General features: G+C 35.4%; 1 protein-coding gene and 1 pseudogene across 1 annotated transcript in view; one reads left to right on the forward strand and one right to left on the reverse strand.

Annotated features, from left to right (window-relative positions):
- The window catches only part of NSL1 (NSL1 component of MIS12 kinetochore complex), a 34,486-nt gene that overhangs the window by 5,515 nt on the left and 9,113 nt on the right, over positions 1-19,858 (forward strand). Inside the window, exons 3-4 of the mRNA XM_008701162.2 lie at positions 2,050-2,180; positions 4,254-4,308. Coding sequence (XP_008699384.1) covers positions 2,050-2,180; positions 4,254-4,308 — 186 coding nt within the window. The remainder of the gene's footprint in view (positions 1-2,049; positions 2,181-4,253; positions 4,309-19,858) is intronic.
- Positions 3,363-3,458, reverse strand: LOC121104142 (annotated as a pseudogene).

Consider the following 19,858-nt stretch of genomic DNA (forward strand, 5'->3'; position numbering starts at 1 on the left):
GCAGATAGGATTAAAAGGGTTTGTATCTGCTCTAATACATAGAAGCAGTAAGTAAGCTTCGCAAGGGCAGAGGGTTTTTGTCCGTTTTGTTCCCTGGGATCATTATCGAAATGAGTGAACAAATGAAAGAATGAATGAATGAACATACAAGTGAAAACAACTTTCTCCCTTCCTCTGTAACTATCCTGAAAGGACTTGATTTCAGGCTTGACCGGGGACATTTAAGAATTAAAGGGTAAATTCCTCGAGAGCAGGGGCTATATTTATTTTTCTGCACTTAGCTTGGCATATAGTAGGTACACAGTAAATACTTGTTAAATTGGTGACAAAATCTTCCCTACTCAAATTGTTTATACATTTCAGTTTTGTAGCTTTATCATTAGGTGGCGCTGAAAAACCACTTTCCTCCTCCATAGAAGATTTAGCTGGGAGACTTTTTTTTTTTTTTTATACTGTGAAATAGTACATTATTTCAGGCTAATGATTGAACTTTTTAAATGGATAAATTAAAATTTAGGAAGGGCTGCTCATCAAAATGAGTATTCAAAGTAAGCAGTGACTGTTTTTCTCATAATATTCTCAAAAGAATTTAGTTGGACTTAATATTTGTTACATGAATGAGAGATACCTGATGTACTTCGTTAATCTTTACCCAATATGTGCGTGTGTGTGTGTGTATACACACTGATATATGTCAGCAATGTTTGAAGGTTTCCAAAAATAAATATCACTGTTTCAGACTTCTTAAGCTTCTACTTAATAAAATAGATAAATTTCTAGCATAGACTATGACATAGCAGAACAGGTGTGATGTGAGACCAGTTAAGCCAATGACCTAGCTCTTTAGTATTTTTTTTAAAAAAGATTTATTTATTTGAGAGAGAGTGAGGGTGCACGTGTGCATGTGGGGAGGGGTGCAGAGGGAGAAGTAGAGAATCCTCAAGTAGACTCCCCACTGAGGCCGGAGCCCCTCGGGGCTGGATCCCAAGACCCTGAGATCATGACCTGAGCCTAAATCAAGAGTCAGACCCTTAATCAACTGAGCCACGCAGGCACCCCATTCTCTAGTATTTTAACTACTTATTCTTAAAGGTGATTTTCAAAATAAGGTTGATATACCACCTGCATTCATTTCATCTAGGGTGCTTAATTTTGGGGCCCCATTCCAGAGGCCTCTGTTGAATCAAAATTTCTCTACTTCTGACAAGTTCCCCATGTAATTATTCTGCTGAAGTTTGAGATTTACTATTTTAAAGCAGGAAAGCCACTGATAAATAGTTTTAGTTAAGGAAATTATGAAGTCACCGTGTCTCTTACTTTTTCCTACTATTTATCCAGTTGTGTCTATCTCAGATTTAGCTTTTCCACTCTGCTACTGTCACAGCTTTGGTGTAGCACATAATGAAGTCAAAACATGTTAGAAACTCTGACGTTAAATGCCCTTTACAGTCTAGTTCTTTTATATTTTATCATCCTTCTTTCCTTATACTTTATCCTGCAGCCATTTAGAACGTTTAGTTTTAGAACAAAGTTTCCCAAAACCTCTATGATCTTGCAAATACAGGTTCCTCTGCCTAAAATGCTTCACCTTGTTATTTTTTGTCCCACCTTTTTTTAATCCAGTGGATTTACATTTTAAGGCTTAGCTCAAATGTTGCTTTCTGTTTAAAGCCTTAAATTCCCCAGGCAGAGTTAGTGTTCCATTGTACAGTGTCCAAACAGCATTTTGTTCATACCTCAGTTGCATTTATCAAGTTGTTTTGCAGTTATGTTTCTTCCAGGGAACTGTGGGCTTTTAGAAAGCAGGGATCATGTTATATTCATCTTTGTATTTTTCTGATTTGGGCCTGGCTTCCCATAGGGCTCAGTAATTGATTTTCAGTGAGTAAATAAATGAATTAATTACCAAAGTGGGGGCATCCATTAACTTACCATATTTGTTTTTCTTAATTATTTTGTATTTTCTAAATTTAGCTTGTTATACTTCTATATAGAACAAAAGCAATGTGTTTTAAGAAATTTTTTGATACTGTTTTTCTCTTGAAATAGATTCTGATATCAAAATACTTGAAGATCAGTTTGATGAAATCATAGTAGATGTAGCCACAAAACGTAAGCAGTATCCCAGAAAGATCCTTGAATGTGTCATCAAAACCATAAAAGCAAAACAAGAAATTCTGGTAAGATGATTTATCTTTGAGATAATAAATTTTGTGTTATGTCTATTTTATTACAATAAAAAAATTAAAGTAATTTAATTTTAATCTGTGTGGACACAGATGACATTTTGTTTTCTTTGTCTTTTCTTCCTCAATTACTACTGTTTATCTCTTATAAGATTTTTTCCTGTTCTAAGTTATACTAGATTTTGAACACAGCTGATTTTAAAATAGAATTTGAGGAAGGAAGACTAACTTTACAATTCTGAGACCAGGAAGGAAAAATAAATTTATCCTTTTTTTAAAAGATTTTATTAGTTTGAGGGGGTGCAGAGGGAGAGAATCTTCAAGCAGACTCCCTGCTAAGCACAGAGCCTGACTTGGGGCTCGATCTTATGACCTCTGAGATTATGACCTGAGCCAAAACCAAGAGTCAGACACTTAACTGACTGAGCCACCCAGGTGCCTCAATAAATTTATCTTTTAAGCCTTTTCTTTCTGTTTGTCATTTGTGTTTGGCACATTATTTGTATATGTTTATATATTTTGGAAGACCCCTTTAGCTTAAATTGATGATGAAGGATGATACCTGTTCATAACACCGAAATTTGGTTTATGAATTGTTTGTAATTTGTTTTGCTCCAAAAGTCATGATGGGGTGGGAGTAGTTTTGCTGGGAATGGCACTGCCTCTGGAGCGAGAAACACATGTTGCTTTAAATTATGTTATACTCTTTGTCATTAATTTTTGAGATTAGCATACTTTCACATTTAAATCTTCTAGTCGCCTTTTGTCAGGAATTGTTTTAGGCAATAAAGACATTGTTCTATGAGAAAAAATATAAGCAGAATTTTTCATTTTTTTTCTTCCAAAGCATCCTCAAAAAAATACCCTACTCTATCCTCCCCCTCCCCCAACCTTGCTTTTTAAAGTTTCCCCAGGAAAAACATTCAAATGCATTTATTTTCTCTCTCCCTATAACTACCCCCTTCTTTCCTGGAGAAAAATCTAATTAGTAATCAGTATTGCGTAAAAGAAAGAGAGTTGCAGGCCTAGGTGGGGTACCACTGTGGAAGTTTAAAAATGGATGCAAGATGGATGGATGGGGTGAGGATACTAAAGGCAGATCTTTTAGAAAACATTTTTGGTTGCTGCTGGCTTTGGGCAGGAGTAAGGAGGAACCATTTTACTCTTTCTTTTTGCGAAATTGTAGATCTTATTCCATGTCAGCCTTGCATAGGGGCCATGCTAACCTCTGTATCGTTCCAATTTTAGCGTATGTGCTGCCGAAGTGAGCCCATGGATCCTTTGCTATAGTTCTGCTCTCATAGTCCCAGTATATCACAGAGTGTACAGGCTTCAGCGTGATGATATGGCAGCGACCACTTTTTAAAACAGAATTTCTGTGGAAATATGAGTTCTGAGTTCCAAACACTTGTCTTAAAATGAACTTTTGAAAAACAGTCTATTCATAATTTGGAGACTACCTTGTACTTTAAACACAAAATTCAGTTTCTGTGCCCTTAATTTGCTTGTTTGCTTTTCTTAAACTTTTTTTATGGTGCTATTTCTTAGTGTATGCAGTAGGTGGCAATGCTATAAAAGGTATAATTCAGACTTAGTTTGATCTTTTCCCCTCCTTTCCTGTAGATTTCAGGATCTTTTTCTTTCTTTCAATCTTCCTTCCTTCCTTCCTTCCTTCCTTCGTCCGTCCCTCCCTCCCTCCCTCCCTCCCTTCCTCCGTCCCTTCCTTCTTTCTTGCTTTTAAGATTTTATTTATTTGAGAGAGAGAGAGAGAGCACTATTGGGGGGGGGTGAGGAGCAGAGGAAGAGGGAGAAGCAGACTCCCCATTAAGCAGGAAGCTTAATACTCAACACGGGGCTCTATCCAAGGACCCCACGATCACTACCTGAGGTGACCTGAGCAATAGACAGACGCTTAACTGACTTAGCCATCCACGTGACCCAACCCACTTTTCTTTCTTTAAAAGAATGGTTTGACCAGCTAATAGTATATTTGCTTACATTGGTTGAAGGAAATGTTTATATGAAGGATTAAGTGATTAAATCTCTTTTAATTTATATTGTGTTTAGAAGCAGTATTGCCCTGTTGTACATCCATTGGACCTAAAATATGACCCTGATCCAGGTAAGTCAGTGCTCTTTGTGGTAAAAGTGAAGCATCAGCTTGTAATATTTTATGAGTTCTGATACTCTTTTAAAGGTGTCAGCATGAAGGGTATCTTCCCTTCAATGCTCTAACTCACTACCAGTCATCTGTGTTTAGCTCTTCTCTAGGATTATAAAAACTTGCTCCAAATGTACTGACTCAGCAATCTCCAGGAGTAGATCCTAGGAATCTGGACTTTTATAAAGCTCTCCCCTGACCTAGACTATTACAACACCTTCTCATTCTCTAACTTCTATTATAGTACTCTCCCATTTCTAACTGCTACTATACTGTCCATTCTTTGTATTACAGCCAAAGTTATACTGTTAAAGCATTCATGGTGTCACTCCCCAGTGTGAAAATTGGTTTCTCATTGTTTACAAAATAAAATCCAATAAAAATATAATGTTGAACTTGAGAAAACATATGCGTACTTGATATACCTTTGAACTCAATTCTGTTTCCATTTAGATGCATCCTTTAAAACTCAGAGAAATAAAATTAATAAAAACTTACGTAAATCCAGCAACAGAATTTGCATTACTAAAAATGTGGATCGTATATATTTTTAAATGGCTCTATTGTCACAGTTAAAAATTTGTAACAGTTTTCCTAAGAGACCTTTTGGTGTTTTCCTTTGGCATTCAAAAGTACCATTTCTTTCTTTCTTTTTTTTAAAGATTTTATTTATTTATTTATTAGAGAGAGCGAGTGCGCATGTACGCGCGAGCCGGGGAGGAGCAAAGGGAGAGGGACAAGCAGACTCTGTGCTGAGCACAGAGCCTGATGTGGGGCTCAATCCCACGACCCCGAGATCATGACCTGAGCTGAAATCAAGAGTCAGATATTCAACCGACTGAGCCACCCATGTATACCCCCCTTTTAAGTACTATTTCTGAACTATTAGAAAAACAATTAAAACATTGATTTATTTGTATGGGCTACCTGTACTTACGGTTTTGTGTACCTTATCTTTGTCAAATTGTGCACTACTTTCTAACATGTCCCCTGCCCCTCCTAAATCTCCCAAAGCCAATGGGGATAAACCAAGAGGGGGATGTACAAGTGTACTGATACTCAGAAATTTGTTAAAATCACAGCATTCACTCTGACAAATAAAAATTGACCTAGGTTCACTAAAAAGGGAAAGTTGCCAAAAGGCAGTAGTTGACATACACTTGTTTTGAGTTTGAACAACATAAAGATAATAATTGAAACTTGTGGTATCATAATTGCCCAAGTATTACTTTTCTTTCTTTTTTTTTTTAAGTGAACTCTACACCAACGTGGGGCTCGAATTCATGATCAAGAGTCACATGCTCTGAGCCAGCCAGGCACCCCCCAAGTATTACTTTTTAGATATAATTATCCTCTAAAGTAACTTGTAACCTTTTTATCTTAGGAAGGAGAACAAATTTACTTAAATGACTTTAAGGTCTACATGATTTTTTTCCTACCATTCCAGTTATGTAGTAATAGTGGAAAAATCCTCTATATCATATGATTCTAACTTCAAAACTAAGCAAAAGAATAATTAGAGAATATCTTTTGGATAAATTTTAAGATTTTGTTGTTATAACACTTTCATAATGTTTATAAACTTAGAATAGCATCAGTTCTGTAAGCACAGCAAAATTAGCTTACAATTTTATTAGCTGTGTATTTTGGGGCAAGTCTCCCTTGATTTCTTCAAACTTCAGTTTTTTAATGGTAAATTCTAGATTTGGAGCCTGATGCTTTAGGTGTGAATTCCAGCTCTGTCAGTAAATATTACAGCATTGTTCCGCCTACTTACCAGGGTTGTATTATGAATTCCAGAAGATGAGGGGTTCAATAATCTGTAACTAAAATACATAAGTACTGGTTTATAAAGAGATACTATGTAATAATAACCTTATTATAGGGGCGCCTGGGTGGCTCAGTCGGTTACGCGTCTGCCTTTGGCTCAGGTCATGATCTCAGGGTCCTGGGATTGAGCCCCGTGTCTGGCTCCCTGCTCAGGGGGGATCTGCTTCTCTCTCTCCCTCTTCCCCTCCCCCCTCTCGTGCTCCCTCTCCCCACTCTTTCAAATAAATAAATAAAATTAAAAAAATAATAACCTTAGGATAAATCCTATCTCATTTACAACGGCATACGTTATAATACTGCATAACTTATAATACATCTAACTGGTAAAATCATACAAAATTAATTAAAATGGCTTGGGAAAATAGCATAAATTTGTATAGAACCTAAAAGTCTGAATAAGCTGCATGGGAAAATTTTTGTGGGAACTTCTTGTAAGTTTTTTCTTCTTGTTATTAGAATATTAAGTGATATCAGATGTATTTGAAAGCTGACATTTTTAAAGGTTTTCTGGTTTTCAAGAAGCAATACTTAGCCAGCATGTATAACATTGATTTGGCAGTTATGTTAGGATCTTTGAGGTATATGGAGATAAAGTAGACAGATTCTCCCTTTAAAGAGCTTATGTTTGAGTGTAAAAGATGAACATAAAACAGAATTCCTTCATGCCCTTAACTGGTTCTTCCCCGTTTTCCCTGAGTAAGTGGCACCTTCATCTACATTATTGCTTTAGTTAGAAGTCAGCCTTGAGTCTTTCCTCCCCTGAACTCCTCATATCCATTCCATCAAGAAACTACAAATTATTCCTTTGAAATATAATCTCACATTCATCTATTTGTCTCCATCCTGCTATTATCACTTCCAGTCTGGATCACCATCACTTTAGCCAGGATTTCTACACAAGCTTTCTAGAAGGTCTTCCTGTTTCACTCTTGTTTTTTCCCATTCCATTGTATATATATTGGACAGAGTTGATTTTTTAGAAGTTCTTTGAAATATTTCAAACATATAGAAAATATGGAGTATAACATAATGAACATCTTTGTTGCTACCACCTATTTTTAAGGGCTATTCACATTTTTGCCAAATTTGTTTCAGATCTTTTTAGGAACTAAAAGCTATGGATGCACTTGAAACCTTCTCTGTACCCCTTCACCATCCTATTCTATTCTCTCTTACTTCAGAAGTAATCACTATCCTCAAGCTGAGTGGATCCTTACTGTCCATGTTATGCTTTTATTCTATAGATGTGTAACCGTAAATAATGTATGGCATTTGTTTTTAGATTTTTATATAAATTGTATTATACTGATCATATTTTGCAACTTTTTCACCCTTGACATTGTATATACACAAAGCTTTCTATTCATTGAGCTAATATATAGTATTCCAGAATATGAATACAGCACTGCTTATGCTTGAGAGACACTTAGATATTTCTATTTGTGTTGTTATAAATAGTATTACAAGAACATTCTTATAACTGTCTCCTTGTATAGTGTAAATATGCCACAGAATTTCTGGAGTAGATTTCCCGGAAGCAGAATTTCTAGGTCGTAGAGTTTGTTTCTCTTCAGCTATTACATTTGAACTATTACTGTTCAGCTATAACATTCTGATACATTTGAACTTTATTATCCATCCAAAGTATAGGTTTACATTCCCACCAGCAGTGTTTGGAAGTTCTTGCTTTCCCACATCTTGCCAACATTTGTTACTGTCAGGCTTTCTATACACACACACACACACACACACACACACACACACACAATTTTTATTTTTGCCAATTTGATAGGCACCCGGTAGTATTTAAAGGTTGAGTTTACTTTATGTTTTTCTAACACTTCAGTTTCTTCTGTGAGTTGCCTGTTTATATTGTTTGCCTATTTTTCTCTTGGTTTGTTTGAACTTACTTCTAAGAGTTGTACATACAGGCACATATCCATACACATGCACACACACACATTTTGGATATTAATCCTTTCGTTATAAGCACAATTTGGTTAAATAATTGATCTCAATTTTTGGCTTGTCTTTTAACTTTATAATGATCTTGTATATAAATTTTAATGTAGTTGGATTTACTAGTTTTTTTCCCTTTATAATTTGTTCTTTAGTGTCTTTAAGAAATCCTCTACCCAAGTGACATAAAGATCCGTTGATATTTATCGAGTTTTGATTATCAAGTTTAGGTCTTGAATGCATCTGAAATTTTTTTTTCATTTTATGAGGAAGGAATCTTTTTTTTTTTTTAATGATTTTTTATTATATTATGTTAGTCACCATACAGTACATCCCCGGTTTCTGATGTAAGGCTCGATGATTCATTAGTTGTGTATAACACCCAGTGCACCATGCAATACGTGCCCTCCTTACTACCCATCACCAGTCTATCCCATTCCCCCACCCCCTCCCCTCTGTAGCCCTCAGTTTGTTTCTCATAGTCCATAGTCTCTCATGTTTCATTCCCCCTTCTGATTACCCCCCCTTCTTTATCCCTTTTTTCCCCTACCGATCATTCTAGTTCTTATGTTCCATAGATGAGAGAAATCATATGATAGTTGTCTTTCTCTGCTTGACTTATTTCACTTAGCATTATCTCCTCCAGTGCCGTCCATGTTGTAGCAAATGTTGAGAACTCGTTCTTTCTGATAGCTGAGTAATATTCCATTGTATATATGGACCACAATTTACGAGGAAGGAATCTAATTCCTACATACTGATAGCCACTTGTCCTAGCATCACTGATTGACCAATAGTCCCATCTTTTCTCCACTGCTTTGTAATGTCACTCTCCAATCACTTTCTAATATGCTAAATTTCCATATATTTTGGGGTCTTTTTCTGGGCTCTCTTTTTATTTTTATTGGTTGACATGGCTGTCTGTACACTATTAACCGCACTTTTATATTACTGTAGTTTTATAAGAAGTCTTGATACATTGCAATTTCTTCAAAACTTTATTGCCTGTTCTTGGCCTTTTACTGTTCCATAGGCATTATTAAGATCAACTTGTTAAATTCCATGGAAAAATCTTTTGGGATTTGATTGGAATTGCATTTAATTTATAGATTAATTTAGAAAGAAGTGCCATGTTTAACAATGTACGTCCTCCTATTTGTGAACATATTATATCTCATTTTGTTTTTTTCAAAATGTTCAATAGCGTTTTATAAACATAAGTAATAAAGATGATTCTGAGAGTGCTGCCCACTTGTTTCTTTGAGAACAGTGTTGTTTAAGGGAATGGATATGGTAGGCATTCTGTAATGATGTAGAGAAGTGTTTAAAAACGTGTAATAAAGATGGTTATAAGAAAAAAATAGTGTTTTATAAATTTCTTTATATAGGTTTTACATATCTTTTATTTGTTCCTAGATACCTTTTTGTAGCTATTGTAAATGGTAGCATTTTGGGATTACATATTATAATCAAATATTGCTGATGTTTAAGAGCACCATTGATTTTTATTTGCTGAACTCTTTTTAGTTCTAATGGTTTATCTAGTTTTAGCTAGATTTTTAAAAATGTAGATAATCATATCATTTGCAAGTAATGATGGGTTTTATCTTTTTCCTACTTTATACATCTTTGTCTTGTTACATTGATTAGAATCTTCAGTATAATGGTGACTAGTAGCAATGATAGTGGTCATAATATTTTAAAATTATAAGTAAGTGTCTAATTTTATTGAGTACTTTTGCACAGAGATCATATATTTGTTAACCAACTTTATTGTGGAATAATTTACATATAATAAAATACATCCATTTTATGCATGTAATTTGAGTTTTGACGAATGTATTATACAACTATGTAACCATCACCACAATTCAGAAATGGAGCATTTTCTATAATTCATAAAGTTCCCTTGTGCCCTTAGATCATATGCTTTTTGTCTCTAACTCCATTAATACGGTGAATAAACACCGACAGATTTTTCTGATGGTTATCTTTGCATTCATAGAGAAAACCCACTTATTATATTTTTCCTTTCATGCACTGTGGAATTAAATTTACCTATACTTTATGCTTATACTTTGTTTAGTATATTTACGTCTAGTATATTTGCACCTGTAGTCACACACACAAAAATGTGTATGTGGTGTTTTGAAACATGCTGACCTTTTCTAATTTTGGCATCAAGTTTATACTGCCCTCATAAAACAGTTTGTAAACATAGAGGTTATTTCTTCTTTGAAAAGTTGATAAGATTCAACTATAAAACTGTCTGAGCCTAGTGGGTGGGTGGGTGATGTCTGACTTAGACTTTAGCTAGCTATACTAACCACTAGTATACCTAATGCTTGTTTATTTTTTCAGGTGTTTTTTTCTTTCTTGAATCAATTTTGGTAATATTTGTTTAGAAAATAATCTCTTTCATCCATGTGCTCAGTGTGTTGATATGAAATTGTTTTTAGGAATTGCTTATGTTTGAAAAATCTCTATTCCACATATGATTATTTTCTTTCTTAATATTAAGCTTTCTCTTTTTTGGTAATATCTTGCTTTAGGTTTCTTTGTTTTTATAGTCTTTCAGAAAGTCAGCTTTTAGTTTTTGAGTTCTCTTTTTTTTTTTAAGTTTTCTGGTTCCTTGAATTCTTATCTGTAATTATGGTCTTCCTGCTTTCTTGAGTTTTCTCTGTAATTTATAGCTTCTTGAGTTGAACACTTAGTTTGTTTGAGAGTTATTTTTTAATAAAGGCATTGAAGGCTGCTACGTCCTGCTTTAGCCATATTTCCAAGTCTTGATATGTAGAAGTTTCATAGCCCGGCTCTGAGTAATTTTAGTTTGCAATTTAGGAGTTTTCTTTTACCATTTTCCCTCTTTTTTTTTTTTTGCCTTCTATCATGTTGGTAGAATTTTCTTTATTCTCTTTTTTTTTCTGGTTTGGAAGCTATATGCTATGTTTCTTTTCTTTTAGTGTTACCTATCAAATTTTAGCGTGGCTAGAATTTAGCTTAGCTAGAATTCTAAAATTATCTGAGCCTGGAGTTGTTCAGTATTTCAAGTCCCCTCCTGAACAAGACAAGGACCTTATTACACCTTACCCACTGAATAAGCACATCCCTTCCCCAGTTTTTTTCTCTGTGTCTTAGTTTTTCTTTTGTTAAAAAATACAGTTTACTCATTACTATCTTTTTGCACTCGGTGATTAAATTTATCAACAAAATTTTCCCAGTTCTATGATTACTGTTTCTTGAATCTCATGCCTTCCTTCTAGGTTCCCTATTCTTGCTGACGTGCTTCTTTAGGTACTTTGAGTAAAAGTCTGTGGGTGGTAGACTCTCTTAGTTTTTATTTCATCTTGTTCTTAAATTTTGTTTTATTTACTTTCATTTACCATAGGGAATATATTACATCATTATCTTTGATACTCCTTTTTTAGATGGCTTGATTGAAATATAATTCATACACCATACTAATTTACACATTTATTTATTTAATTTTTAAAAAGATTTTATTTGTAAGTAAACTCTACACCCAACATGGGGCTCAGACTTAACAACCCAGAGATCAAGAGTTGCATGCTCTAGTGACCAAGCCAGCCAGGTGCCCCCTCAGTTTACACATTTAAAGTGTACAACTTGATGGCTTTCAGTATATTTACAGAGTTATACAACCATCACCAAAATAAATTTTTAAACATTTTCATCATTCAAAGAGAATTCTCATACTCCTTAGCCATTCTCCTCCAGTCTCTTCTCTCTCTCCCCTGGCGCTAGGCAACCACTAATCTGCTTACTGTCCCTTAGATTTGACTGTTGTGAACATTTCCTATAAATGGAATCATGCAATATGTAGTTCTTTAAGAATGAAACAAGACAAAACCAGAGAGGGAGACAAACCATAAGAGACTCTTAATCTTAAGAAACAAACTGAGGGTTGCTGGAGGGGAGGGACATGGGGGGACGGAGTAACTGGCTGATGGACATTGGAGAGGGTATGTGTTGTAATGAACACTGAGTATTATGTAAGACTGATGAATCATAGACCTGTACCCCTGAAACAAATAATACATTATATGTTAATTAATTGAATTTAAATTTTTAAAAAAAGAATGAATGGTTTCTTTTAATTAGTGTAGTGTTTTCGAGGTCCATCTGTGTTGTAGCATGTATCACTACTTCATTTTATTGCCAAATGATATTCCCTTTTATGTATATACTTTTTATTTATCCATTTATCAGTGTAGAGACTTTTTTTTTTTAAGTAAGCTCTGTGCCCAGTGTGGGGCTTGAACTCGTGACCTGAGATCAAGTGATGCATGCTGTACTGAGTACAGACATTTCTGAGTTGTTTAACTTTTGACTATTATGAATAGTTCTATGAACATTTGTGTACAAGTTTTGTGTGGACGTATGTTTTCAGTTCTCTTGAGCATATGTAACTAGGAATGGGATTGCTGGATTATATGGTAACTCTAGTTTAGCTTTTTTTTTTTTTTTTTTTTAAGATTTTGTTTATTCATTTGAGAGAGATAGAGCACAAGCGGGGGGGAAGGCAGAAGGAGAGAGAGAAGCAGACTCCCCACTGAACAGGAGGACCCTGAGAACATGACCTGAGCCAAAGGCAGATGCTTAACTGACTGAGCCACCCAGGCACCCCCCTCCCTTATTGTTTTAAGATTTTATTTATTTATTTGGAGACAGCACATAAGCGGTGGTAGGGGTAGAGGGAGAGAAGAGAATCTCAAGCAGACTCTACACTGAGCATGGAGCCCTACTCAAGGGCTTGATCTCATGACCTTGAGGTCATGACCTCAGCAGAAATCAAGAGTGGGTCGCTTAACCGACTGAGCCACTCAGGTGCCCCAACTCTAGTTTAGCTTTTTGAGGAATGGCTGAACTGTTTTCCGAAGTGGCTGTATCATTCACATTAATACCAGGAGAGTGTGAGGGTTCCATTTTCTCCACATCCTCACCAAATCTTGTTACATTTGTCTTTTTGTTCATGGCCATTCTAGTGGGTGGGAAGTGGTATCTTACTGTGATTTTGATTTGCATTTCTCTTATGATTAACAATGAGCATCTTTTCATGTGCTTATTGGTCATTAGTTTATCATTTGTCTTTTTGTTCATGGCCATTCTAGTGGGTGGGAAGTGGTATCTTACTGTGATTTTGATTTGCATTTCTCTTATGATTAACTGATCCATTTTGAGTTAATTTTTGTGTATGGTGAGTTTATCTTCTTTGGAGAAATATCTATTCATATCCTTTAACCATTTTTCAATTGGGTTATTTATCTTTTTATTGTTGAGTTGTAATTGTTCTATATATTCTGGAAATCAGTCCATTGTCAGATACATGATTTACAAATATTTTCTCCTACGGGTTATCTTTCACTTTCTTGATGGTTTTCTTTGAAGTACAAAAGTTTTAAATTTTGGTAAGTCCAATTTATTTACTTTTTTCCTTTGATTGCTTACATTTTTGATGTCATATCTAAGAAAACATTGCTTAATACAAGGTCATGAAGATTTATTTCTAAGAGTTTTATAGTTTTAGCTCTTACATTTAGGTCTTTGATCCATTTTGAGTTAATTTTTGTGTATGGTGTGAGGTAGGAGTCCAACTTCATTCTTTTGTATATGTATATCTAAATTGTTTTCAGCACCATTTGTTGAAAAGGCTATTTTTTACCTCATTGAATTGTATTGGCAACCTTATTGGAAGTTAGTTAACTGTAATGTGCAGGTTTATTTCTGGTCCTACAATTCTATTTCATTGATCTGTATATCTGTCCTTGGGCCAGTACCACACTGTTTTGATTATTAACGTTTTGCAGTAAGTTTTGAAATCAGAGCATATGAGGCCTACAGCTTGGTGCCTTTTCAAGATTGTTGGCACTCCTGGCTCCCTTAACTTTCCATATGAATTTTAGAATTAGTTTGTCAATTTCTGCAAAGAAGCCAGCTGGGATTTTGATGGGGCTTGTGGTGAAATTGTAGATTAATGGGGGTAATGATAACTTAATATTAAGTTTTCCAATCCATGAACAACAAATGTCTTTCCATTTATTTAAATCTTCTTTGAATTCTTTCAACAAAGTTTTCTAGTTTTTAGCACTTCTTTTGTTACATCTGTTTCCAAGTATTTTATTGTTTTGATGCTAATGTAATTGGAATTTTTAAAAATTTTATTTTCACTTTGTTCATTGCTGTTGTATAGAAATGGAATTGATTTTTATATATTGATCTTGCTAAACTCATTTATAAATTCTAATAGTTTTTTAGTGGATTCTTTAGAATTTTCTATATAAAAGATTGTATCATATCATCTGCAAATAGATGTAGTTTTACTTCTCCCTTTCCAGTCTGCATGCCTGGTATTCATTGTTGATGAGAAGTCTCCTGAGAGTCTAATTGCCGTTCTTTTATAGATCGTCTGTTTTTTCTGTCCTGACTTTTTAGATTTTCTCTGTATTCTTAATGCTCTGCAATTTTACCATAATATGTCTAGATGTTTATTTTTAGTTATCTAGCGTGGTGTTTGATGTGTCCTTTTTTCTTCTTTTTTTAACATCGAAAATAACTTTATTGCTTTTTCTTGATATAAAAATACATTCACATTCTAAAAATGTTAAAAGCATAAGAAATACATTACATGAACTCACATACTCATGATTATTGCTTGACTTCTACACCTTCAGTCTACCTGCAGATCTTGCTGCCCTCACCTTGAAAACATATTCCAAATTCAGCCACTTTTTACCAAATCCATCACTACCTCTCTTATCGGTGTTCTCTTAGCAGGGTTACTATGGTAGTCACCTCACTGGTCTCCTTCTTTCCATTCCAGTTTTCCATTCAGCATCCAGAGAATTCCTTTCAAAGCATAATCAGATCATGTCACCCCCTGCTTGAAACCCTGTAGTGGCTCTCCATCCTACTTCCCTTGGTATACAAGATCCTGTCTGACCTGGTCCCTGGCTGCTTCTCTGATTTCATCTCTGACCTTAGTCTCTTATCATTCTCACCTTTCCTTATTGTGCTGCAACCACACTAGCATTCTTGCTATTTCCCCAAGGACTGCCCGACACACACTGGCCCTGTGGCTTTTGCACTTGCTGTTCCTGGTTCCTATCTGAAACCACTTGCCTGACCCACTTCACTCAGCTCTGTTCGAAGTTACCTCATCAGAGAGGTCTTTCCTGACAACCTATGTCACATTCCCTTCTGACCCCCTTGGTCATAATCCACTTAATCTGCTTTTGTTTTTTTCACCACTTAAATGACATATAATTTCTGTTTTTTATCATCTTCATCCTTCCCCCCCCACTGTAGTATAAACTCCCTGTGAACAAGGACTTTGTTTTGTACTTCTGTATCCCCTGCTAGCTCTCTAGAATCATTATCTGACATTGTACACTCAAGAAGTAACTATGAAATAAATACACAATTTTATATAAATTGATCATATATATTTAAAAAATATATAGTATTCTATTTTTTACATATTGTTTTTGGCTTCTTCTCTGCCTTCTATTCACTACACCTTCAGATAGCCAATCTTAACCTGGTACAAATCCATTTGTCCATCTTTCTCCACTTACATAATCATACAGGAATACATATGCACTGGACATTTGCAGGATAATTTATTTTACAGAAAATTGATTCATGTATTCATATGACGTGCAATTTACTCTTTTAACCTAAGTATATGGAAGAAATCCTCCAATTCAACTACCATAGATCTGTGTTTGTATTTTAAATTATATTTTTATAGTTTTTGTGCTCACAGTAAATGCAAGTTTAATATGAAATTTTAAATAACCAATGCTGTATATATAGTGGTAAATGAAAATCCTCCTCTAAGTCTGCCTGATCCCACACACCTTCAAATAGACAACTACTTTGACAGTTTGAGATGTCTGATTTTAGATCTTTATCAGTGTATTTGTAAGTGAGCAAACAGGCACAGGGGGTTTTAAGTTGCTTATTATATAAGTATTACACAATACATTCTGTGACTTTTTCACTCAACAGTGTAACAATAGTTCAACTCTGCATTTTATTGGTAATTTCTTTGTGCTTTGTACCCACACAATTTTATTTAAATAGATGAGGTACATTTGGGACGGGTGGGATTTTTTATTTGTTTTGCTTGCATCCTCTTTCCTCCCATCTTCACTCACATTTCCAAGTATACTTTCAATCAGAGGACTCTCATCTTCTAGAAAATCTTTAACCTAATCTTTCAACTTTGCTTCTTTACATTTCTTCTATTTTTGTATTCTTGTTTTTATTTAATAATTTATTTTTCTTTTGTAATGTCTATTATGATTTCCCTCAACTATAAGAGGATCCTAAACTTTCAGAATTATTTTCAGATTGCTCTATTTTTATGCCATCTGCATGCAGTAAGTTTCTCACCTTGACATTAGTTATATTGGCTGTTATTCATGGTTGTGATTTCTTCATGTATTTTGGAGTTTTGATTTGCACACTCTCCTTTGCTAAGATTATTTATGTGCCTATTTTCTTGTGACTGCTTTCCCCCCTTCCTATCTAGTAGTTTTGCGGTTGCCTTTCATCTGGTCCCTGAACAGTTTCAGCAAAGAGCCAATCTTGAGTTGGCAGCTTGGGGCCCCTGTTCCACTGTATTATATAGGCGAGAGTGGATCTAGTCACTAAGTCAGCAGGCAGCTTGGTCCAGGCCCAGGCTTTGAGGCATTATCTGGCTCCCATAATTTTTAATGTATGTCTCAGCTCCTGGCCATGGTTAATGGCAGGTCTTTTTCAGCCTCCTTTTCAGGGTAGGAAAACTCTATTTCAGCCCTTGGTTTCATACAGTGAAGCTGACTCTTCCCATTTCCTGCTCCTCTGGGGCACTTTGGGTGGGCCCCTTTTATGTTATAGGAAGCAAATTCCTGGTTACCTACTGTCTACTTACCATCTGCTTACTGGTGGATCTGCAACTTTGGCCTGACTTACAGCTTTTTCTCTTTTACTTTATTGTGGTTCATAGGAGTGTTTATTTTGTATATGCTTTGGGATATCTTTTTAATTTTCTGTATTTATCCGATGATGTTTTGGACAAAGGTGGGGAGTTTTGTGAATTTCCAAGACCAACTTGACCAGAAGTCTATGATACTCTTAAAACAGAAATCAGTTTTCATTCCTTGGCTTAAGATCTTAAAATCTTCCAATTAAAAAAACCCCAACAACAACATATATATAAAATACATTTCAAACTTCTTAACATTCCCTTACATGATCTGGCCCCCACCTACCTCTCCAAATTCATTTCAGGCACTTTCCTTTTTGCCAAAGCCCTCTGGTCTACCTTTCAGTTCTTTGAAAGTGCCTTACTTTCCCACGTGCTTTTCCCTGGTGCTTCTAAAGTTGGCATCTTCTCAATTTTTCTTTCTCATTTAAATGCTACCTCCTCAGAGAGATCTTCCCTAACCACCCTAATGACAATAGCCTCTCCCTAGTACTCTATCATAATACTTGTTTATTTCCTTAATAGGACTTGTTACAGTATATTTGTGTATTTCCTTGTTTACGGCCTCACAAAACTGAAAGCTCTGTGAGCTTTTTTACTTTACATTTGCATTATATGTGACCAGCATGTAGCACCATGCTCAATAAATATGAGTGACTGTTATTCATCTATGCACTCAACGTATTTATCAGATGTCTACTCTATGCCAGAACGGTTCGCACTGAAGAGGATATAATGTTGAGCAACACAAACAAGGTCCCTGCTCTACGGAGTTTATGTTCTAGTTGGGCAAAAAGTATAAACAAATATAAAAGTAAACAACCAGTGGTAGGGTGATGTGTTTAGGTGATGGAAAACACTTTCTGGGGGAAGTAACAAGGAGGAATTTATCTTATGACAATCAAGGGGAAGAGCTTTTTCAGTTAGGGAAGAGCTAGCTAGAACAAGGTTCCTAAGTCAAGAGTGAGCTTGAGTATTTAGGGAGTAAAAGACCACTGAGGCTATAGTGGAGGGAGGAGTGGGAAAGAACATTACAGGATAATGTTAGAGAGTCGGCCCAGGCCAGCAACACTGTCTAGGAGTTTGAAAATACGTGGTACCTTAAAAGAGATACAACTCTTCAGTATGGACCGATGCTGGTGATGTGCAGGTAGCAGTGGTTTTATAGAGGATTGTATACATCTGTGACCTAGCAGGTGTGTTCAACAGCTCTGTTTAGGTTGTAGCAAAGGGTTACCTTCCAGAAAGTCATAAATCACTGCTTAGTTTTTTGTTTCATTTTCACCAGGGGTGCTACTTTTCAATTCATCGTTCTTCACGCCTTTAGTTATCCCTTTAGCAACCAGTATAAGCCAGACATACTATGTAATGCGTGCGTGCTTGCTCATTTATGCACATAAAATACACTAGGAATAGCAAGGAAGCCCTCAGTTAGTGCTTTTTTGCTGAATGTCTACATTCGTGCAGGCTTTTAGAAGTTCATGTTTCCCAGTTTAGTCAGTGCAGTAACCTGAAAGCAAAACTAGGTTGATTACCCAATCTTTCATTTCCACTTTTTCATTTCCCTATGTTTTAGAAAGCAAGTGCCTAGGGAAGGCAATGTCCTCAAGGGTGCCTACTTCCACATTTTTAGAGCAAACTTTTTTTTTTTTTAATATCCTTGCAGCAATCCTCTGATCGGTTGTCTACCAGTAAGATGAGTTTTCATTTGCCAGTTATAACCTTTTGTGATCCTATTAGCAAAATTAATAATTGCTTCTATATTGTCTTCTTTTTTAAAAAAAGTTCTTTGAAGTTAATTGAAGAGACTCCCTTTTTTTCCCTTGTCCTTCACTAAACATGTAGTGATGACAAGGAGCTATTTTAAGTTTCTCTACAGTAGACTTGATACTTCCAGTTCTTTTGCTGACCCTACAAGCAGAAGACTTAGAGACAGTTCCTCTTCTTTCCAAATAACGCCAACTTGCTTAAGCCACTGCCTGAATATTTACAGGTAGTCACCCACTTATAAATGGTTATGTTTCAAAAATACTTATTCAATCTGACCTTTGGAATTTGAAATGCGTTTCCCCTCTGAAAAAATTTGCAAGTGCTTTTATAAATTGGTAAGTTTCTAGGCTACCCTTTAAAGACCTATTTTTTCTTATAATGTAGCTGAAATACTACCCATTTATGTTGAAAAATATTAGGAAAATCACATTTCAGATGCACATTAATTCCACTACAGATCCTTAAATTGGATTTGGAGGGGACAGTTTGGATCCCTAAGCACCTTTGCAGTGAGAGGATAGTGGAGCCACAAAGATGTCCGTGTGAAGGCTGTGGAGAGAAAGCCATTGGGAATGCTTCTGGAGGAAGCCCGTCTGCAATCTCCTACATGGCAGGGACCGCCATCTGCATGTGCTACATTCTTCAGTCAGATGTTTGTATATCAGGAGTACCTATATGCTCTTACCAGTTACAAGAAGTAAAAATTTTATTTAAAATAATCTTGAGGGAGGGAGTGAAAGTTTACATATTTGAAATTTTCTAAGCAGATATTAATGTTGGAAAATGCTTTTTTTGGATGCATTTGTAGGCAACATATTCACATATTTAGTGATCATTTTTAATTGTGTGTTTGTTTTCCCCTCCTCTTTTAGTGCTTTTTAAAATCTTTGTGTGCTTGGTTTTATTCCTAAAATTATTGATGTTCCTTAGTTTTCAATGGAAGGAATTTAGTTCACTTAA

The sequence above is a fragment of the Ursus maritimus genome, unplaced genomic scaffold (assembly GCF_017311325.1).
Source record: "Ursus maritimus isolate PB19 unplaced genomic scaffold, ASM1731132v1 scaffold_2, whole genome shotgun sequence".
NCBI classification, from domain to species: Eukaryota; Metazoa; Chordata; class Mammalia; order Carnivora; family Ursidae; genus Ursus; species Ursus maritimus.